General features: G+C 38.5%; 1 protein-coding gene across 5 annotated transcripts in view; it reads left to right on the top strand.

Moving 5' to 3' along the window:
• Positions 1 to 9,362: 9,362 nt before the first annotated feature.
• Positions 9,363 to 23,958, top strand: part of LOC111147960 (VPS8, CORVET complex subunit) — a 245,202-nt gene continuing 230,606 nt past the window's right edge. For all 5 annotated transcript variants that reach the window (XM_022504289.1, XM_022504266.1, XM_022504272.1 and 2 more), the window contains exons 1-4: positions 9,363 to 9,551; positions 10,518 to 10,586; positions 16,946 to 17,076; positions 22,358 to 22,451. In XM_022504289.1, coding sequence (XP_022359997.1) covers positions 9,399 to 9,551; positions 10,518 to 10,586; positions 16,946 to 17,076; positions 22,358 to 22,451 — 447 coding nt within the window. In that variant the 5' untranslated portion in view covers positions 9,363 to 9,398. The remainder of the gene's footprint in view (positions 9,552 to 10,517; positions 10,587 to 16,945; positions 17,077 to 22,357; positions 22,452 to 23,958) is intronic.

The raw sequence follows: 23,958 nt of genomic DNA, 5'->3' as shown, positions 1-23,958 counted from the left end.
CTTTTGCTCTTTACCAAAACAAGCCAAACCAAAACAAAAACAAAAATAAAAAAAAAACCCAAAACAAAAAAAACTCTTATGACTCTACATCCATCTTGACCCCTAACAAAGAGAAATCGAGGTGACAATTTAAATAATTGGAAGCTAATTAAGATGAGTTGGAAGGCCAACATCTACTCAACCTACAATTGAATGGAATCCTGTTTTCTTTGCATTTAACTTATAAGAATTCACTCATACCAGTTAAAAAGAAAGAGTATATGCCAGCCTACACAAGACCCATGTGCTTCTTAGGAGAAGCTCTCTGAAGGGAGGGGGTGGATCTTTGAAGAGTAATTCTTATAATAGTAGGGACTTACTGGAAGCTGGAAAGAAGTGATTTTTCCCCCCTCTTTAATTCATTTTATCTCATACACATGTAAAACTGATAATAATATTAGGTTTTATGCATAACAGATATTCGTAGACCTAGTTCTTACTATTATTATGTATATTGTCATAGGGAATTAGTTTTTTCTTTTTTAGAATGTGGCTAAAGGTTGTGCCTGACAATTTGTAATAGTAACTTAGTAACATAATAGTAACTTAGCACCATGCTACCAGCAGGTCTCAGGTACTCTTTTCCTTCACTTTTCTTTTTAACAAGAAAGTTCAGTGAAGACAAGTTTAGTGAAGGAGAATGATGTTATTAAGTGCATATTAACTGGGAACCTTGTTTGGTTTTCTTTTTGTTGTTCCATATGCACTTCCTGAATTTTAATTGATTATTCTTATTTAGACATTTACTAAGAGAAGAGAAAGAGAAACAGAGGTTTGGGCTTTTTCATGGTGGCAGCTCTGAGCATTGTGGGCCTAAACGTGCCTATTTTTGGAAGGAAACTCGGGCCAGGTGTGCATCTCACCCAAGTACGTAGTGGCATTGTTAATCTAACATAGGGTCTGTTTCTGAAGTCCATGAGTAAAGTGAAACTTGAGTACCCGTGAGAAGTACCTGGGAAAGAGTCATGGCAGAGACTGACCTCTCTCTCAGGATGTGCGACACAGCTGGTTTTTGCTCCCTTTTGGAATGGCGTGCTATTTGTGATTTTGAGCACAGGTGAAATGAATCATTATGTATGAGGCATTCAGGAACTGAGACTGACCAAAAGGAGAGCAGGTACCAACCTCCTATCCCATGCTCACCTTGAAGTGTATAGTATTGAGTGGAATGGTGTGCAGAGTCCCCATTTCTGTGTGAATAATTTCCTTTTTTCTCTTTACCTGTGCTGAAGATAAGTTGAATTCCTATAAATGGAATGGACATATGATACATTTCCACTGTTTTTGTCCTGACCTTGTAGGCTAGATTAATGTAAAAGAACACAAAACATCTGAAATTGTGGAGTTTGTGTTATGTTATACATGAACTAAATGATCATTTAAACAGATCAATGTTAAAGATTGTAAAAAAGGTCTCATCTAGGTACAAAGAATGGACCTTGCAAGGTGGGAATTTTGGGGGGGTAGAATGACTAACCATACCTTATTTTGAAGCCCTCGAAGCCATTGATGCAGTGTTGCTTGGCTGCTTATGGGGGGGAGGAAGGGAGGGATTGGTGGGTTGATTAGCACTAGGAATCCAGTGATGAACAAGGGAGATCTGTTCTTTGCTCTCCTGGAACCTGTATTCCTTTCCTTCCTCAGGGAAGGCAGTGGTAGTTCAGACGCTGAAAAAATGATAGCAGTGTGACAAATTTAGTGAAGGAGAACGATGTTATAAGTGCATATTAACTGGGAACCTTGTTCAGTTGAGCAGGACAAAAAAAATTTTTGAGGAAGCAGAGTTTTAGCTGATATCTGAGGGATGAATATGATCAGTAGTTGACAAGCCTGATTACATAAATTATAGCTTGGCTTACTATGGCGTAGACTCCTGTAGGCTGTGAGTCAAATAATATCCTATGAAGCTTAACAATTATAGGTAATAAAACTGTTCCATTTAATTTGCAACACAGCTGTTAGTCCTGTCTTCCGATTCTTGTGTTAATTAGCAAATATTTATTGAACACATACATACCTAAGCAAGTCAACAAGCCCAGTGATGTGCAGTATACAAATAAGCATGGCCGTGTCTCCTCTCCCCTCCTCTTTCCTTCCTTCCTCCCTTTCTTTCTTTCTTTGTATAATAATAATATTAGGTTTTATGCATAACATAGATATTCGTAGACATAGTTCTTACTATTATTTTGTATATTGTCATAGGGAATTAGTTTTTTCTTTTTTAGAATGTGGCTAAAGGTTGTGCCTAACAATTCGTAATAGTGACTTAGCACCATGCCCCCAGCAGGTCTCAGGTACTTTTTTTTTTTTTTTTTTTTAAGATTTTATTTATTTGACAGAGAATAGGCAAAGAGACAGGCAGAGAGATGGAGAAGCAGGCTCTCTGCTAAGTGGAGAGCCTGATGCAGGGCTTGATCCCAGGACCCTGGGATCATGACCTGAGCCGAAGACAGGCTTAACCCACTGAGCCACCCAGGTGCCCCATCAGGTACTCTTTGCTTCCCTTTTCTTTTCTTTCTTTTTTTTTTTTTTTTTTTAAAGATTTTATTTATTTGACAGAGAGAGGGAGAGATCACACGTAGGCAGAGCAGCAGGCAGCGGGGGGGGGGGGGGGGAAGCAGGCTCCCCACAGATCAGAGAGAGCCCGATGTGGGGCTTGATCCCAGGACCCCAAGATCATGACCTGAGCCGAAGGCAGAGGCTTTAACCCGCTAAGCCACCCAGGCACCCCTTCACTTCTCTTTTTAACAAGAAAGTTTCGTGAAGACGAGTTTAGTGAAGAAAGGGAACTTTTGGAGGCACCTCCATCCTGTTTTCCAGAGTGGCTGCACCAGTTGCATTCCCACCAGTAGTGTAAGAAAGTTCCCCTTTCTCTGCATCCTTGTCAACATCTCTTGTTTCCTGTGTTGTTAATTTTAGCCACTCTGATGAGTGTGAGGTGGTATCTTATTGTGGTTTTGATTTGTACTTCCTTGATGAGGATAGATATTGAACATCTTTTTATGTATTGATATTGAGCATCTTTTTATGGTATCTTTTTACATATCTTTTATGATTATAAAAATCATCTTCTTATGATATTGAACATCTTTTTATGTGATGCATAAAGACATTTCTCCTTTGGAGAAATGTCTATTCATGTCTTCTGCCCATTTCTTAACTAGATTATTTGTTTGTTTGGTGTGGAGTTTGATAAGTCCTTTATAGGTTTTGGATACTAACCCTTCATCAGGTATGTCATTTGTAAATACCTTCTCCCATTCTGTAGGTTGCCTTTTAGTTTTGTTGATTGTTTCCTTCACTGTGTAGAAACTTTTTATTTTGATGAAGTCCCAAGAGTTTATTTTTGCTTTTCTTTCCCTTGCCTCTGGTGATGTGTTTAATAAGAAGTTACTATGGCCGAGGTCAAAGAAGTTTCTGCCTATGTTCTCCTCTAGGATTTTGATGGTTTCCTTCTCACATTTAGGTCTTTCATCCATTTTGAATTTATTTTTGTGTATGGTGTAAGAAAGTGGTCCAGTTTCAATCTTCATGTAGCTGTCCTGTTTTCCCAACACCATTGTCAAAGACATTCTTTTTTCCACTGAATATTCTTTCCTGCTTTGTTGAAGATTAGTTGACCCAATAGTTGGGGGTAGAATTTGGACTTTCATACTGTAGGCATTGGGGAGCTGTTCAAAATGAGTCCATTTACTAGAGAGAGAGAATAGAAAACAAATAGAAGTTAATCATCTATTGTATTTTTCCTCACAAAACAAACAAGAAGACAGAACAAAGAAATGGAAGAAGAAAAATACTTGGATTGGGAAAGCCAGAAACAAAGTTGGAATGTAAAATTCTTTCTATATCATGATTTCATGATACCTTCTTGGGGATACAGTAAGTTAAAAACAAAACTTGATTCGACTCACCATACTGTGAAAGGTGTCTCATGCGACACTTTTAGGAGGAAAAGAGTGTCAGTGAATTAAATAGGATCCTGGAGTATGAGCACGGTAGGGAAGGTCTGCCAAGGTAAAAACAAAATAACTACTACAACAAAAAATTGGTGGAAGAGTTCTATATTAACCCAGCCTAATACTGGTCACATTCTGGAGTTGTTATTCATTTAGTCCGGGTTAAAAATGGGGTCATTAATGTTTATATGATACATATATTTATTTTTAAATGGTCCTTGGATCTATTATTAATTGGTTGGGAATAACTTTATTAATTAAGAGGAAATAGCCTTAAGAACTGTCAAGATGTTAGATAATCTTAAATCAGAACTGTTAAAGTAATAGTTTATCCGTGCTCGGCAGAGGACAGCACCCTGGGTCCTCACGATTCTATGATCTATGTTTTCCTGTCAGATTCATGTTATTTCATCCTGGGAGAGACTAAGAAACCATTGATTTTAACTGTTACATTGTCTGTAGGTACTGTCCAGCGTAGTGAGCATCCCCCTGAGAACTGTAGGAACACTGGAAGCAGGATGGTTGGGTGGAGAACTGGTTGTAGGATTTATCTCAGGAGAAAATTATCAGTAGTTTATTGCCAGCCTTTGTACTGGGATAGCCCTTAAGTGGTATCTGAAGGCAGTGTGTGCAACATGTGTAATAGTAAGCGTCATATATTAAGCATTTCATCATTGGCCTGTGTATGGAATGAAGAGCTTGCTCAGTAAATATTTGGGCAACACCGAGTGATGAGGGAGGGATTAGTATTTCAGAATTTTGGCAGTAATGCCAGAAATAAATTACTCGAAGTTTGTCCGTGTAGTCATTTCCTGTTCTTGCTGTAACAAATTACCACAAATGTAGTAGTTCAAAATAATACAGACTTCTCATTTTACAGTTCTTTAGTTCACTAGTATACGAGACCAGCCCTGGTCTTACTAGGCTAAAATGAAGCTGTGGCAGGGCTGGGGTCCCTTCTGGAGGCTCAAGGAGAGAATCCGTTTCCCTGCTTTTTGCCGCTTCTAGAGACGGCCTAAACTCCTTGGCTCCTGGCATCCTTCCTCCTTCAAAACCTGTGACGTAGCCTCTCTCTGACCCTCCTTCTTCTTCTTCCTTTCTTTTTTAAAAGATTTCATTTGTTTATTTGTTAGCGAGCACAAGCAGGGGGAATGGCAGGCAGAGGAAGAAGCAGGGAGGGGGAGAAACCGGCTTCCCGCGGAGCAAGGAGCCCAGTGCAGGACTCAATCCCAGGGCGCTGGGATCATGACCCGAGCAGAAGGCAGAGGCTTAACAGACTAAGCCACCCAGGCGCCCCTGTGACCCTGCTTCTGTTGTCCTATCTGTTCTCTGATACTCTCTTCTGCCTCCCTCTTTGACTTTGTAAGACTCTTGTGATTATACTGAGCCAAACGTGGATCATCTGCAAGTCCAGATCCTAACTTAATCACACCTGTGAAGTTCCTTTGGCCATGTAAGGCAACATAGTCACAGGTCCTGGAGATTAGGACAGACATCCTTGGGCACTATTACCTTGCCCACCACAGGGAGATTCAAGCACAGCTCAGTTTCTAAAAAAATGTGAGGACACTGCTCTAGTGAACTCTCCTTTTCAAAAAAAAAAAAAAAAAAAAAAAAATCTGAGCATGGTGATCTTTTGATTCCTAGGTCTGAATAAATTTGCTGACTAATGTAAAGGTATAATTGCTGGTAAGTGATAAAAGAGGAAGTTGATATGAAAGCAGCATTTTAGAATGACTTAGTAGTATATCACACTTATTATTATAATTAGACTTTTTCTGAAGCATCTCTGATGCTTTGCTGGAGGCTGTGCTCGTCTTAAATAAAACCCATACTCAGGTACCTGGGTTGCTCAGTCGTTAATCATCGGCAGGAAGCCTGCTTCTCCTTCCCCCATTCCCCCCTGCTTGTGTTCCTTCTCTCGCTGTGTGTCTCTCTCTGTCAAATAAATTAAAAAAATAAAAAATAAATAAAAAAATAAAACCCCTACCATTTACCTCTTAAAGAAATTTCTAATCTGAAAGCTGAAGTGAGTTGATCCTTCTAATAAGGTATCCTTACCATATGCTTAGAACTAGCTAGACCTTTACAAAAGTACTCAAATCTTGTTTCAGGATCTTTAACTTTGGACAAATGTGGAAATCTTGAGGAAATTTTAAATGATAATAGCAAATATTTCTTGAAAACCAATTCTGTGCCCAGGCGTTACTCTAAATGCTTTACAGTCATTATGTCATTTCTTCCTCATGGTAGCTCTGCAAAATAGGTAGTTGCATTCTAATAGTCAGGACTGTCTGTTGTAAGTGATTGAAGAGCGAGAGAGAGTCAAGAGAGGATGCTGGCTTATATGACCTAATTGCCAGAATGCTGTGACCAGAGCAAACATCATAGAAGATTGGAATTGGGGGTCCTGAGTGGTATCAGGACACTCTTACCTCTTCTTGCCTCTGTTTGTAGGTTGACTTCATTCTTGCTAGAGAATCCGTTCCTAGAATGTAAATTCTGTTAGCAGAGGTGGCTCTCCAGTGACGTGTGTATAGTATGTGTTTAGGTGTTTAGTTGATACATATTGAATAAATGACCTCCTTTCCTGCAGAACAGGGCCAGGTAGAGGGTGGGCATGCCGCTCACCCTTATTCCTCATTGTTCAGAGAACAGTGGAAGTGGCTTTTCCTCACCAGTTCCGTTTTAATGAATCCCAGTGAAGCACTCTGGAGACATTATGTGCTCTCTGTTACTAGGGGAGTTTTGATTGGCAGTCTCCACAAGAACCACGTGGTTTGAAGGAGCCCTTCCCCCAGCAAGAGGTGCTGGTCTGGGCAAACAACACAAATGGCCGAAATATTTCATCTTAAAAGATGTAGAAATGGAGGGCTTAGATTGATCAAGGTCACAGGTAGGAACTGGTAAAACCCAGATTCAAACCTGATTTTATTTTACTTTTTAATTTTTATTTTATTATTTTTTAAAAGATTTTATTTATTTGACAGATTGAGAGAGAGAGAGTACAAGTTGAGGGGAGCAATAGAGGGAGGGAGAGAAGCAGACTCTCCACTGAGCAGAGAGCCCAATGCGGGGTTCGATCCCGGCACTCTGGGATCATGACCTGAGCCAAAGACCGACGCTTAACTGCCTGAGCCACCCAGCCTCCCCTTATAACTGATTTTTGACGGACTCTTTGGCTTATGTTCTTTGAATTTTGCCAGCATATCACAGTAACAGGAGCTCATCAAGTGAAGATTGGAAATCGACTAGGATAGCATGGCAAGATGGTGCTCTTTCTTCAGGGGATGCTTGATCATGTAAAACTTCTCAAATGTGGTAATGGTGTTCACAGATGCTGAGCTGCCCTGAGAACCTCTTAACTAAGACCAGATAGGAGGTATAAAAAAAGAGCCAGAAAAATACTGTTTTACTTCTTGAGTTATTTTGCAAAGACCAAAGTGAAGAATGAAATGTTTTCAGTTATTAAAACATTTTTTAAAAAGTGGGTTTTGGGGAGTGTGGCTATTGTCTTTCTATTATTTTAATGTGTAAGAATAAAACTTAATAACTGTCCTCAGGAATCACTGAATGTGAATTAGATATGCATGTTTGCAAACATTCTTTGACTAATTGTAATAATTTTTCCCAAGTGATACAAATAAGGGAGCTTTATTAAGAAGGAGTTTGTCATGAGTCCATCTGTCTTCTTTGAAGGAAGGCATATAAATGTTAATATTGCTTCTGCCCTTGGTCCACTGCAAAAGGAGAAGTGCATTTAGTACCTGAGATTGGAAAGCTACTTTCAAATGTTTGCCAGATATGGCGTGCCCTCAGTGTTGTCTTCTAGAAATGCATTCTGTATCATGTGTTTGTAGGACCGAACCTTAGAGTCTATCTTCTGTAACATGTGAAATAAATTAGTCTGTATTTGGTAATATACCAAATGTACTAGAGAGAAAAATTGGTTTCAGCTCTCTAAAAGTCTGTCTTTGTAGTCTACGTGTCTCTACAAATAGTAGATACTCATTTCTTTTAAACTGATAAAAACGAAACTTTGAACAAAGTGAAATTCATCATTAATACTTTAAAAAGGAGCCTAATTGGATAAAATTGGCAGTGAATTTTGGGCATTAAAAAAAAAAAACAAAAAACCAATACCAGCAACTAATTTTCAACTCCTTTTTAAACAATTAGTTCTTCCGGTGGCTTAGTTGTTGGTCTTTCTTTTGCCTTCACTTCATTAAGGAGTGGAGTTGAGAGGAGTTCATATGGTTGGGAGGGTGGTGGGCAGTAGGCTGTGTAGTTTGAAAAAGCTTTCCACAGAGAGTTACTGCATGTTGCTGGGTACTGTGGAAAACACCTTGTCTAGAAAACAAAATGACCTTTGTTTTTACTGTCATTATTACTGTGGATTTTTAAAAATTTTCATATTTTTATTTCTTTATTTCTAAACAGAGCTAAGAGATGGACTTTTAAAAATTTGGCCACTTGTAGCCTAATTAGAGCACAAACTAAAACCATTTAAGAACAAATTTGATCATTGAACTTAAACATTGTTTTCCTGAATATGTTTTTAGTTTTCTAGAGATTTGGCAGACAACTATTTCTTTTTGATACTGCATTGTATCTTTTAGAGCTATGAAATATGTAAAACATTTGTATACATTTCTTTTTCTTTAGTATTTCAGTTTTCTCTGAGAATGTCCATGTTTTTCCATGACTAGCTTTCTTCCTAGAAATCCTTAGTTGGCCGTGGTCTTATTTTATTCTGGCATTATTATTGTCTCCCATAATAGATCTGAACACTTAGGTTTGCTAGTGTCACATTAAGTGGCTAGCTATCTGTCCTGGGTCCTTTGTGTCTACACTAAGCTTCCTGAGAGATCTGTAGCCTTGGATGGATGCCACCAACAAAACAGATCCTGTATGTTTTTCTCTAGGGGAACTGGAGATCTACTCTGAGGTTTGGGAGGGGTTAATTGCAGTTCTTGGAACGAGATTACTCTCCTGCTGTTAAAACGTAAATCTGTATGGTACCAAGTCTAGTGGCTGAAAACTTACCCCAAGTCTATCATTATCACCAGACTTAATGACTTTGGGTGGTAGACCACTTCCCAGACTTCCGAGTTAGATGTTCCTCCTTTGTACTCCCATAGAAACTCTCCCCCAATATCATACCTCAAACCATATTGATTTCTCTTTGCCTTACAATCAGATGATCGACGAAGAATCAGTTTCCACAAAAGTCTGACCACGTAAGTCTTTAGAATGTCTAATCAAGAAAGAAAAATCTAAATAATGTATATTTTTCCTTTTTTGAAAAGAGATCATCATTGAGGACGTCATGATCTAAGGCCAAATATTAAAACAAACAAAAACTTGCTTGGATTGCCTGAATTATAATTATTATAAGTAAACATGGAAAATGAACCAGACCATGAAAATGTGGAACAGAGCCTCCTCGCCAAGACTACTGAAGAAGAGCTGAATAAGTCTTTCAATCTTGAAGCTTCGCTTTCAAAATTCTCTTACATAGATCTGGACAAGGAACTGGAATTCAAAAATGATTTGGTAAAAATTCAGCTTTTGTTAAGTGATGATGATGGTTAGAGCTGTGACCTAAAGACTCAGTCTTTCATTTTTGCATGAATTAATAGAAATCTATATGCAGATTTATGAGATAATATCACTCTTCATTTGTGTATGTCATTACCATTACCACTACCATTACCATTACCATTTATGAAGTACCTTAACATATGTTCTCATTTGAGCCTCACACACTCTGATGATCCATTTTAGAGAGGAAGAAGTCTAAGTGCAGCTATGTTAAATGAATGTTCAGGATCATAGAGCTAGTGGTAGGTTTACAAATCTTGTGCAGGGAATTTAAAAAAAAAACGCTTATTTTTTTAAAGTAGGCTCCACACCCAGCATGGGGCACAAACTCATGACCCCAAGATCAAGTCGCATGCTCTATTAACTGAGCCAGCTAGGTGCCCCAGGTGCTGTGATTTTTTTTTTCTCCATTGATTTGATAGTAATAAGCTTTTGTGACCAGGAGAATATTTAATGAAATTTGTTTGACCTAATCACTACTCACCATAATTTATGAAATAACTAAGAAATGCAGTGTCAGACCCTGGTATATTTCTTATGACCTTGTATATTATTTTGTATATTGCTTTCTACACTTAGAAAATTGGGGCTTGTCATGAGACATGCTGTTTTGTCCTGTTTAAAATGCACATGTCAAAGTCCTTGAACAGAAGCTTTCAGATGGGGCTGTCAAGATGGTGCCTGTCAGTGCATATTTGTCTTTGATAATCACCAAATATGTGGATGGGATAGAAAACTGTTCTGTAGTCTTTTGATCTGGTCCTTACTACCATGGATCATTGAGTTGGCTCTCTGCATGATCAGTTTGGTGATATGTTTGTCTCTTAATTGGTAATGGTTCTAATAAATTTAAACACCCTCACGATTCTAAGAGGGAAAGCAGCATTATATGAACATTCATTTCTTTTTTCTATTTAGATTGATGACAAGGAGTTTGATATTCCTCAAGTTGATACTCCTCCGACACTGGAAAGCATACTTAATGAGGTAAGTATATACTAATGGCCATGGTCATTTTAAGGAATTGATTTTTTTTTTAAAGATTTTATTTATTTATTTGACAGACGGAGATCACAAGTAGGCAGAGAGGCAGGCAGAGAGAGCGGAGGAAGCAGGCTCCCTGCTGAGCAGAGAGCCCGATGTGGGGCTTGATCCCAGGACCCTGGGATCATGACCTGAGCTGAAGGCAGAGGCTTTAAACCACTGAGCCACCCAGGCACCCCTACCGAATTGATTTTAATGCTTTTGGGTTGATTATAGTGTATATTTAGATCTTCACTGTCCAGTATGGGAGTCATTAGTCACATGTGGTGATTGAAATTTAAATTAGTAATAGTTAAGTAAAAATTAAAAATTCAGTCTCTCAGGTATACAGGTACATTTTTTTTTTTTTTTTAATTTTTTTATTTGGGACGCCTGGGTGGCTCAGTCAGTTGGGCCACTGCCTTCGGCTCGGGTCATGATCCCATTGTCCTGGGATTGAGTCCCACATCGGGCCCTCTGCTCAGCGGGAGCCTGCTTCTCTCTCTGCCTCTGCCTGCTTGTGTGCTTGTGCTCTCTTTCTCTCTATGATAGATAAATAAATAAAAATCTTTTTAAAAAATTTTTTTGTCAGAGAGAGAGAGCGCACACAAGCAGGGGGAGTGGCAGGCAGAGGGAGAAGCATTCTTCCCGCTGAGCAAGGAGCCCAATGTGGGACTTGATCCCAGAACCCTGGGATCATGACCTGAGCTGAAGGCAGACACCTAATGGACTGAGCCACCCAGGTGTCCCTGTACAGGTACATTTTAAGTGCTCAGTTGGAACGTGGCTAGTGGCTACTATAGTGGACAGCACAGATGCAGAGTATTTCCATTGTTGGAGAAAGTTCTGTTGGACAGCCAGTGATCTAGACTATGAACTTCTCAAGGGCAGAAGCCATGCCTTGTTCATGTCTATGCCCCATAAAATGCCTCATACTTCGTAGATTTGAGAAAACATTTTAGTAAGCAAGGTGAAATATTAGATTCACATCACTTCTAAGGTTTATATTATGTTTCAGTAATAGTCTCTACCAGTGATACTCAAATAGCTCATCCTCTGATACTAGATATAACCTTGAAATGCACCTCATCGCCGTTCTATGTAAAGGAAAAACCTCTACAGTGTATCTTATGAGTACCATCTTTATTAAAAAGTTTCCTGGAGTTTTGAAATGATGTTATTCTTTTCTGAAGTAGCAAGTCAGAAAGGCTTTGTCAAGGAACTTTGTGGAAGTAACATGTCGGTGAAGTATGGAAACTTTTATGTATCTTACATCCGATGACAATTCAACTCTGTCTTTTTTGCTTAAGACTCCTCTTGAAGTTTTATTTTCAAATTCGAGAAAGATTTTTAAATGCATGAATCTATTTTGGATCCATAGTTTTCTAAAAGATAATGATGCAGATGTTCCCTAAAAGAAATGCCCACTGACCCCATAGCTGTGAGTGAGCTAGGTCTATTATCTTTTTTTTTTTTTTCTATTGTCTTTTTATTACCCTTTCACCTATACTTTGGGGATTGTAGCCAACACGTCATAGGATGCAAACTACTTTTCTCTGTAGCTATATCTTTTATTATTCTTATATGACTTCAGTTTCTATTTTTATATCCATTTGGTGTTGCTGTTACTTTGAATATTTTAACTTAAAAAATGTATGATTGGTGTTAAGATGTAGCATTTGAAATTTTGACATGGAAAGCTTTGGTCAATGAAAGAATAGCTGGTTATAATGATGCTTATTTACTGCTTTCTGACAGAGAAGATAACCTTCATTTAGAGATGAAGAGATTAATTTTGGTTAATCCTCATTTCAGTTATTTTACTAAGTGTGAAACAAAAGTAAGCTTAGAAGGTTGTATATAAAGCCATATTTGAACATATTTGTATAAAAATGGCCAAGGGCCCCTGGGTGGCTCAGTCAGTTGAGGCCCCGAGTCTTGATTTCAGCTCAGGTCATGATCTCAGGGTTGTGAGATCGAGCCCTGCATTGGGCTCTGCGCTCAGTGGGCAGTCTGCTTGAGATTCTCCCTCTCCCTTTGCCCCTTACCCCAACTCACTCCTAAAATAAATAAATAAATCTTCAAAAAAATGACAAATAAAATGCTCATATGAATGAAACTAGTTCATAGTGAAGAAAAACCATCTTTGCACAATTTACTTCTCTATGACTAATAGTAAGTATGGTCACTAGTGGTTTACTGAGAAGAAAATACTTCTGAGCAGATATCATCCTCAGTAATAATTCGAGTGTCTCGTGTGTTTGGCTCATAGTATTAGATGCTGGCATTATAAAATGCTATATGACTGTCTCTGACTTTGGGAGAGAGTTGGGACTGGACATTGGCCAGCCTTCACATTTCCAAAGAGCTAGGCAGATGGATAAGTGAAAGCAAAAATGAAATTTAAGTTGTAGAACATTATGAAAATTATTGGGAGAAAAAGTATTAAAATGATTTTAAAAAAGAAAAAAATGATGGAAAGGGCAGAAGTGCAAAGTGTGAATATGTGCGTGCATATATTCTATAATGTTCATTAATACCGACCTGCCGAGAGATTGGGAAGAAATGGACAGCCCAGATGTTTTATAGACTGGAAAGTTAGAGATTACAGAGACATCCCGAATCACAGAATTTAGGGCATGAAATAATGGTACTAGACCTTGTCATTGTCTGGAACTGTGCAACCTCTGAGGTTTTTAATTGTGGAATTCCATTCTCTAACCATAGCCACCCCTTTGCCTCCCCATTTGCTTACTTTCTTAAACCTGTTCTTTGACATAATTTAGACCGAGTCTCTTGTTTCTTTCCTGTTTCCCAGTCTGGGTAGTTCCTGCTTCACTTCATTTCTTCTGTGCAGCCAGAAATTTATTTTGAACTTCTTATTCAAGTGTAGTGTACATTGAGAAAAAGTGCACAGATTGCAAGTGCGTAGCTTGGTGAATTTTCACAAACTGAACGCCCTGTGCAACCAGAATCCAGATGAAGAAATAAAACATTACTAACACCCCAGAACCTCCTTGTGTGCCCCTTTAGTACCTAAGCCCAGGATAATCACAATCCTAGCTTCTACTAGCGCTGATTAGCTTTCTTGCTTTGAACTTCATATAAATGGAATTATGAGACACATAAAGGAGTATGGGCTGACTTGTTTACCTCAGTATTAGGTTTTTAGATTCATTCATATTTTTGTATGTAGTTGTTCATTCCCATACATAAAATTCTTTATACCATTATTTATTCATTCTACTTTTGATGGGCATTTGCATAATTTCCAGTTTCTGGCTACTATGAAAAGTTACTGTGGATATTCTCGTCTTTAGGTACACGCAGGTGCATGCACGCACGCGTGTGCGCACGCACACACACACACACACATTTCTCTTAGTTTTGTTTTTAGGAATAGGAGTAGAATTGCTAGCTCATCAGATATGGGTATGTTCAGCCTTAGTAGAAACTGCCACAGGTTTTTTGAACTGTGCAGAATAATACAGACTTCCAGCAGCCATATATGGGAGTTCTTATAACTATAACCTCATCAACTTTGAATTTTCTCCTTTTCAGTTTATCCATTCAGTTCTTATAGGTGTGTAGGTATGATATCACATCATAGTTTTAATCTGAATTTCTGTGAAAACTGATGAAGTTGGGTGCCTTCACATAGGGTTGGGCCATTTGGATGTCTCTTTTGTGAATTGCCTTTTCATGTCTCTTGCTCACTTTTTTTTTTTTAACTTATTTGTAGGAAGTCTTTATATGTGATGTATATAGGCACTCTATTAGATATATCTTCTTCCGTTCTGTGGGTCACTTTTTCACTCTATTAATGGTTTCTTTTGATGAGCAGAAGTTCTTAATGTAGTTCAGCTTATTTTGTTTTTCCATTATGGTTAGTTTTTTTGTATGTCTTGTTTTAAGAATATTTTGAAAATTCCAAGGTCATGATGATGCTATCTTATTTTGTTTTAAAATTTTTATTTTTCTGTCTTTCAAACTTAGATTTGCAATTCATCTGGAATTTTTTGTATGTGATGGTGTGAGGTATGAGCCAGCACCATTTACTGAAAAAATATTCTTTTCTGTGGTGTCACTTCTGTTTTAAATTAGGTGATAATGTCTGTATGGGTCTAATTTCATTGGTCTTTCTCCACTTGCCCCAATATCATATTCCAACGTTTGGTATCTAAGAGTCTCAGATCCTTGTTGTTGCTCTTCAAGATTGCCTTGCTTATTCTTGGTCTTCTGCGTTTCCATGTAAGTTTTAGAATCACTTTTTAGTTCATACACAAAGACACACACTGAAATTTGATAGGGTTGTGTAGATTTTACATATCAGTGCAGGAAAATTGGTATCTCTGCTGTGTAGATAGTAATTTTAAATTTAGCCATATTGATAAGCTTTAATTCTCTTCTTTATTTTTTCCTTTTGGGTATCCTGTAAGCCCTTAACCCTGGCTTAATTTAACTGATCTGTTGTCTTTAATTACATCCCCAGGCTGCTTAAGAAAATCAGATAAGATTCTGATTGACCTTCTTGCTTAAGCCCTTGATGCTGCAGTTCTAATTTCTGAATTATTTCCTTTCCCTTTTCCCTACAGCCTTTTTCCACTCTACAGCTGTCAAGAGACCATCTCTCCTTGCTAATTCTAATCTTGTTCTTAGCAGACGTGTGTGTGTGTGTGTGTATAGGTATCTGAAAAGCAGTTGGAAATGGGCCTAAACCTCAAGAGAAATGTTGATACTGAAGATACAGCTTTTGAAATCATTAGCATGACATTGGACTTGAAACTATAGGTATGGATTAGCTTCTTCATATAGGAAGTGTGTGAAATTGGAAGTGAAGAGAGCTAAGAATATAATCCCAGAGAATAGCATCAGTTAGAGGTTGGGCTGAGGAGAAAATAGAGAACATGACTGCTAGAAGAGGCCTCATAAGTTGGGAGGTGTAGCAGGGCACAGATGTACAGGAAACCAAGGGAATAGAAAGTTTCAAGAAGCAGGGAATGGTCAGTAGTGTTAAATGATGTCAGGACAAGGGCATGCTAACTGAAGGTAGGCCATGGATTTGGCTAGTACCTTCAGCAGAGGCCGTAGTCAATAGCTAGCAACGGTGGAGAGTGTGGAGATAATGAGTTGAGATTGCTCTCATTATGGGTGTCGATGGAAGTGGTAAGGCAGAATGCAGTCCAGCCGAAAGAGGAGTGTATGGTCAGAGCATTTTTCTTTAATGTCTGTTGCTCAGAATCAACCTGTTCAAAGCTAAACTCCTCCTTCTGCCTTATCTGCCGTTCTTCTGCTTTCTTAGTGAAACAGGTATCACCATTTGCCTGGTTGTTCAAGCTAGAAACCTTGGAGTCCTCTTTGATTTCTCCTTTACCACCCCACCCCCCAGCTTCCACTGTTTCAGTGTAAACAGGGACCTTGTGTTTTCCAGTAATGTTTCTTTAATTTTTCCTTCTCTTGACCTCTTCTGCCGAATTCTTAGGCTCTATTCTCTTTTTCCTTGACATTGCCATACCTTTTTACTGGTTCTTAATAGTTTCCTTGTCTCAGTCTCCCCCAGTGTCCTCATCTGTCTTCCTGATGCCTCAGTTTTCTTTCTAAGAGGTGGGTCCTGTCATGTGCGCCTACTTCTTAAACATCTTTGTTGCCTGCCTACTGTCTACTCTATATAATACCCTATTTCATTCAATGAGTAATACTGATTGTATGTCTGGTGTAGCACTGGGCACTAGGGAATATTGTGGTAGACGAGGACATGGGCCCTGCTGTCACCTGGCATGGTGGAATATAAGGTTTTTTACAGTTTGGGTCCCAAACTGTGGGATCACCTATGACTCCTGCTCATATATTCCAGGACTACCTTTTCCAGGAGCAAAATACATTTTATGAAATCACTGTGTTTGCAGATGCTCTTTCAAACCCAGGATGCCTTTCTTCCATTTGTCATATTTCTCATGGCATACTGTTTGTAGTAAGGTGGTATTTGTTTTCTTCTAATTAGCCACTGGCTGTTAGTTAACTAGTCAATCATCTGTAGAGGTTCAAATTTTAAGAAATATTCTGCTGCTAACAATAATTTGCATAACTGCTCCTTCTTCTTCCTGGTACAAGGGAGAAATTTTTGGGATGAACTCTTCGTAGAGACAGAGATCTATCTAGATTCATTATTGAATGTTATTCTTTCAATAACAATGCATAGAAAAAAGATTTAAAAAAATAAGCAGAAATGAGCACAAGAGTGTTTTCGAGAAACCCGTAATGCCTATCTGACTTACAGGGTATTTGGAATTCTGAATTTATTGATCCATTTTCTTCCAATGTAGACTGATGATGAAGAGGAGTCTTTTGTTCTTGAGGATCCTACATTGTTAAACATTGATACTATTGATTCTCACTCCTATGATACTTCGTCTGTGGCAAGTTCAGATAGTGGTGACAGGACCAACTTAAAAAGGTAAGTATTCACTTAAATCACACTTGCATGTGCTTGCAGTATTGATCATTTAAAATGTAAATATCTGTGCTACAGTATGGTCTGCTGAAGGCCTGCATAGGGGTAGAAGGCCCACTTGGGTGGAAATAATTTGCTTGTTAGACCCTAAAGATCTTCCACTGTTGAGGGGAGAGGCTAAACAGGTGGATGCCATGACCACTGCCCTCTGCACCTCCAGTAGGGAGCCATAATAACAGCGAGCCCCCCCCCCCAGAAGCAGTAGAGCCCTAGGAGGGAGCATGAGTCAAATTTGGCACAGTGTCTGTGGTAGAAACACAGAGTTTGGTTCACCTCACCGCCATTATGGTCTCTGCACTCGCCATCCCCTTCTTCCCACTCTCTAAGGTCAGCTGCAGCATTCCTTCATTGCCTTGGAATGGGTTCAGAGGAGAATCACAAAATGACTAAAGATTTGGGAAAAGGACTTCTAACCCTAAGTAACTTCATTTTGGCTGCTTTTCACCTCCCAAATTCTTGGAGAGCACATGAAAAGGAAAGCGAAGTGGAGGAAGGAATTATTGAATTCATGTGTAACTTTAATGTTGATAAAGTCACGTGTATTTTTCCTTTCCTAAATTTTGCCTGTATTAGTGCTGTCTTCTTAGCTTGTCAACTCTTGTGGAATAGGGACCATTGCTGGTTATATTAACCTGTTCATCACTGTCTCCTACAAATAGATAAATGTGTTTTCCCCCCAGCTTTATTGAGATAAGACTGATATATAACATTAGGCAAATATAAGGTGTAAGTGTGATTCTTTGATACACTATTTGTGAAATCATTACCCAGTAGGGTTAGTTAACACCTTCATCACCTCACATAATTACCCTTTCTGTTTTGGTAAGAACATTTAAGATCTACTCTTTTAGTAACTTTCAAGTATATAACACGTTATTGTTAGCTATAGTCCTCATGCTGTATGTTAGATCCCTAGAACTGACTCATCTTACAACTTGAAGTTTGTATCTTTGACCAACATCTCCACATTTCCTTCACTTCTTAGCCCCTAGTAACTACAGTTCTACTCTGCCTCTATGAGTTAGTCTTTTTTAAATTCCACAGGTAAGTGAGATCATACAGTATTTGTCTTTTTTCTGTGTGACTTACTCCATGTGGCATAATGCCCTCAAGGTCCGTTCATGTTGTTACACGTGGCAAGATTTCCTTCTTTATCATGACTGAATAATACTCCTGTGTGTGTGCATGTGTTTGTGTGTCCATCCTCTTATTTTTACCCATTTGTCTGACGGTGGATACTTATTTCCATATCTTGGCTATTATGAATAATGCTGCAATGAACATGGCAGCGCTGATACTTCTTTGAGATAGTGATTTTGTTTTCTTTGGCTGTCTACCCAGAAGTGGGATTGTTGGATCATATGATAGTTCAGTTTTTAATTTTGGGGGAAACTTCCATACAGTTTTCCACAGTGGCTGCACCAGTTTACATTCCTACCCACCAGTGTGCAAGGATTCCCTTCTCTCCACATTCTCACCAACACTTGTGATCTATTGCCTTTTTAAAATTTTTTTTAAGATTTCACCTATTCATTTGAGAGAGTGAGAAAGAGAGAGAGAGAGTGAGAGCGAGCACAGGCCAGGGTGGGTAGGGAGAGGGAGAAGCAGACTCCCTGCTGAGCAGGGAGTCCAGTGCAGGGTTCGAACCCAGGACCCTGGGACCATGACCTGAGCCGAAAACAGATGCCCAGCTGACCGAGCCACCTTCTCTTTTTGATAATAGCCATTGCAATAGGCAGTATCTTACTGCGGTTTTGATTTGCTTTTCCCTGATGGTTAGTGATGCTAAACAGTTTGCATGTACTTGTTGGCCATGTGTATGTCTTCTTTGGAAAAATGTCTGTTCAGATCCTCTGCCGATTTTTTACTCAAATTGTTTGATTTTTTTGTTTTGTTTTGTTTGTTTGTTTTTTGTTTTTGCTATTTGGACAGTCGTCTCCCTTTTCCACAGGGGATACATTCCAAGACCTCCAGTGCATGCCTAAAACTTGCAGTTAGTACTGAATCCTATATAAACTATGTTTCTTCCTGTATATACCTATAATAAAGTATGATTTGTAAATTAGACATAGTAAGAGTTTAACAACAATAGTAATAAAATAGAACAATTATAAGAATGTACTCTTATTAATAAAAGTTATGTGAACGTGGTCTCTCTCAAATATTTTATCGTACTATACCTACACTTCTTATAATGTCTTGAGATGATGAAATGCCTATGGGATGAGATGAAGTGAGGTGAGTGACATAGGCATGACACTGGGTTTGGCTACACTAATAACCTTTTGACAACACCTCAGAAGGAGGATCATCTGGATTGTGGTTGACAACAAGTAACTGAAACCATGCAGATAAGGGAGGATTGCTGTATTTTTTGGATATTAACCCCTTACCAGATAAACCATTTACAACTATTTTCTACTACCCCGTAGGTTGTCTTTTCATTTTGTTGATTTTCTTTTGCTGCGCAAAAGTTTTTTAGTTTGATATAGTCTCATTTATTTACAGTTGCTTTTGTTCATTGTGCTTTTAGTGACTTATACAAAAAATCCATTGCCATGACCAACATTAAGGAGCTTTTTCCCCTATGTTTTCTTCTAAGAGTTTTATGGCTTGGGTTTTATATAAGTCTTTAATCCATTTAATTCCATAATTTTTGTGAGTGGTGTAAGATAAAGGTACAGTTTCATCTGCATGTGATTATCTAGTTTTCCCAACACCATTTATTAGAGACTATATTCTCTCCCCATTGAGTGTTTTTTATTTCATTGTCAAATAGTAGTTGAACGTATATATAGCTGTTTTTTTCTGGACTCTCAATTTTGTTCCATTGGTGTCTCTGTCAGTTTTATGCCAGTATGGTACTGATTTTTGTTTTGTTTTTGTTTCATACTGTTGAGTACAGCTTTGTGAGAGAGTTTGATCAGAAAGTGTGATGCCTCCAGCTTTGTTCTTTCTCGAGATTGCTTAGGCTAATTGGGGACAGTTGTGTTTCTAAACACCAACAGTGAAATATCTGAAAAAGGAGTAAAATAATTCCATTTATAGTAGTATCAAAAACAGTAAAATACTTATGAATAAATTTAACCCAAGAAGTGAAAGAGCTATACACTGGGAATTATAAGACATTGCTGAAAGAAATTGAGGACACAAATATATGGAAAAATATCCCATGTTCATGGATTAATATTTATTAAAATGTCCATACTGCTCCAAGCCATTTGCAGTCAAATGCTCTACCACTGAGCTATACCCCCTCTTCAGCCCATCTGTAGATGCAACACAGTCTTTTCAACATATTGGGGGGGTTGGGAGAGGGTGGTTGGGTTATGGACACTGGGGAGGGTCTGTGCTATGGTGAGTGCGGTGAAATGTGTAAGCCTGACGATTCACAGACCTGTACCCCTGGGGCAAATAATACATTATATGTTAATAAAAAAAATTTTTTTTAAGTTGAGATTTTTCGCAAAAGTAGAAAATCTAAAATTTGTATGGAACCATGATAAGTGATTTTTGACAATCTGGTCTCTATCTGCTTCGAAGATCAATGTCTTTTAACGAGTAAGTCACAGGAATACAAGTCCCAGCACAAGGAATCCAGTCAGTGATATTGTAATGGTGATGGAACGGAAAGGCTGGTATCTGCCCTTGTGGTGAGCACTACATACTATATGTACTTGTCAAATCACTAAGTTGTACACCTGAAACTAACGTGTGTCAGTTGTACTCAAATTAAGAAAATACATATGATGTCTGGTTTTTTTGTTGTTGTTTGTTTTTGCCTTCTTTAATGTCAGAACTCTTGCATAGCATCAGTCTGGACCCTGCTTACCATTTTGACTTAATCTCTAAACACCCCCACACCCATCCTTGTGGTCGGTGCCTTTTGTGTACTTATATTCCCCTCACATAGACATCTTCATGTTTCTATTTGTGCCTTTTTGTTGCCTGCCACCCTCCTCATTATCCATCCAGGCCAGGTCAGACATCTCTTTTCTATAGCTGTCTCTGATAGCCCCCTAATAAATAGGATTAAACTCTATTTCATCTCTGTAGTGCTTTATCCATTGTTCTTTTCTAACATTTATCTTTTAAGATTAAGTTACTTATGGGGCTCCTGGGTGGCTCAGGCAGTTAAGCATCTGCATTCAGCTCAGGTCATGATCCTGGAGTCCTGGAATCAAGCCCCGAGTGGCGTCGGGCTCCCTGCTCAGTGGAGACTCTGCTTTTCCCTCTGCCTCTGCCATTCCCCCTGCTCTTCTGCATTCTCTCTCCCTCTCTTGCTAATTCCCTCTCTCAAATAAATAAATCTTAAAAAAAAAAAAGATTGGGGCGCCTGGCTGGCTCAGTGGGTTAAGCCGCTGCCTTCGGCTCGGGTCATGGTCTCAGGGTCCTGGGATCGAGCCCCACATCGGGCTCTCTGCTCGGCAGGGAGCCTGCTTCCTCTCCTCTCTCTCTGCCTGCTTGTGATCTCTCTGTCAAATAAATAAATAAAATCTTAAAAAAAAAAAAGATTATTTTACTTATGAATCCCTCTATTTAGGCTGCGAGGTCCTTGAAACCAGGAAGCTTGACTTCCTTATTTTTGTCTCCCCAGAGCATACTTTCAGTCACAGAGAGGAGGTGCTCAGTGTTTGGGAGAAAATTAAAAATTCTTTTTTGTATGATGATGAGTTGGGTAAGTGAAAGGAGCTGTTAGTAGGAGCAGCAGAGAAAGAATAATGAGTGGGGATTTTGAGGTGCTTGGTGGAAGAATGAGAGAGGGCAGTTAAAGACAGGAGGGCAAGGAAGGTGGGCAAGGGTAGAAGGTAGGTAGAGGTAAGGCAGACGTGCAGGGCACGATAGGCAGTCTTCTGGTGAGTAGTTGAATGTCTTGCTATAGTTGAAGGTGGGTGAGGAGCAGTTTGAATCAGTGAAAAAGGAATGGTGGCTTTATTCATTTTCCTGCTTGTGCTTCTCTGAGATTCAGGGTGGGTTTAGTACAACATCTTAATGTAGGACCGTTGGAATCTTTATACCCTTTTGCAAACAGAGCTAACAAATATCCATCAGTGTTGTTTTCTACTTTTCTTATTTTTCTTATTTTTATGTGTGTTTTGGACTTTCAAAGCTTTGAGACCCTGGTTTTTCAAAAAATTTTTTTATGTTCTTAAACATTTTCTTTTTTTTCTTCTTTTCGTTTTCTTTTCTTTTTTTCTTTTTCTTTTTTTTTTTTTTTTTTTAGGAAGAAGAAATTACCTGATTCTTTTTCACTCCATGGGTCAGTTATGCGACATTCACTTTTGAAGGGAATTTCTGCCCAGATAGTGTCTGCAGCTGTAAGTATTTTGTTCTCTTCCCCAGCTTTGTAACCTGCAATGGCATAATGAAGTAGGAATGAGCATAAAACAAAGCACAGCACTTCTCTTGGCCCGAGCTTAAAAAAAGAAATAGAATCTGGCTTTCATGGGTTTTGTGTGATTGTTTTTGACTCATAAGACATGGCTACACATCTTGACGTAGAAATTAGTGCAGCCATGAAATAAAGGTCTGCTCAGAGTCTCTGGTGTGCCTAAATGAAATATGGCAGCAAGCCTAAAAGGAACACTATCTGCCTTTTCTTTAAATTCCTTTTCAGTTTAGTTGCCATATTGTGTATTTGGTTGAGTTAGAGTGCTTGTTTTTTTTAGTCTTTTCATATGGAGAAATGATTGATCAGAATCTTTTACAACTGAGTGATTTTCTTATAATTCACAAAACCCTTTTCATGTACCTTATTTTATTTACTCTTACAAACTTTGAAAGTAAGAAAAGCCATATCCCGTTTTACAAATGAGAAGAGAGGCTCAGAGAGGTGATATATTAACTTGTCTTACATCATTGGGTTAGGAGATAGCAGAACAATTACTCAAAATTGGGGTTTCTGGCTCCAGCTGTCGTGCTGCTTTGTTGTGAAATGGAGGTGGTATTGGTGAATGTGGCCAGTGTGTAATGGCTGCAACAGAATGCCTGTGGTCTTCTTTGAAAATTTTTTTAGAGTACAGAATTGATGCAAAAATGCTTAATAGATCATTAAGACAATAGATGCTGATTCTGGTATGTTTTATCAAATTTTCCTTTGACCTCAAAGCCTGTTAATTCTACGTGGTCTTTAAGTTTTAGTTTTCTGAATTGATTGTGTAGGTCCTATGTGTACTAATGATGGTGACAATGATGACATATTCATATCCCAGGAACCTTGACTTTTTTAATGTTTTCATGGAGTTTGATTGGTATTTTGCATATTCAGTTTGGACAGTTTTAATTTTCCAGAAGGGTAAGAGCTTGATAAAGGAGTGGCATCACAACATCATAATCACATTGCAATTGTCACGTTTATCTGAGAAAGCTTTTGTTGTAGAAACCAAACCAACCAAAGCGAAAAAGAAAGTGTTCTCTGTGGGCAATTGGTATACCCTGACCCAGCTCATATATCATGAAGTCAATTTAAATAGAGAGATAGTCAAGCCATGGAGGGAACCTGGGCAATTGTCCTTCCTCTTTTAGGTGGAGAGTAACTCAGATTTGCTAGAATGGGAACCACCTGTTGAGGATTACATTTCCATGACGTTTTCTGAATTTAATCCTTATGTAGGTGATGAAATTCATTCCTTTCAAGATCAAGATGAACCAGAACAGTCATTTGACCCACCTGTGCAGTTTTAAAAATATTTTGAATAATGGAGACTGAACTAAAACTCAGACACTGAACATTGATCAGATAAATCTGTTATTTAAAAGGGTTTCTTCTCCCTCTTGAAGAGGAGGGAAAAATTCTAATAAATCCCAGAGTGTTTGCATTCTGTT

The sequence above is a fragment of the Enhydra lutris genome, unplaced genomic scaffold (assembly GCF_002288905.1).
Source record: "Enhydra lutris kenyoni isolate GAN:26980312 unplaced genomic scaffold, ASM228890v2 scaffoldscaffold2, whole genome shotgun sequence".
Lineage (NCBI taxonomy): Eukaryota > Metazoa > Chordata > Mammalia > Carnivora > Mustelidae > Enhydra > Enhydra lutris.
This window is presented reverse-complemented; position numbering and strand designations above follow the sequence as displayed.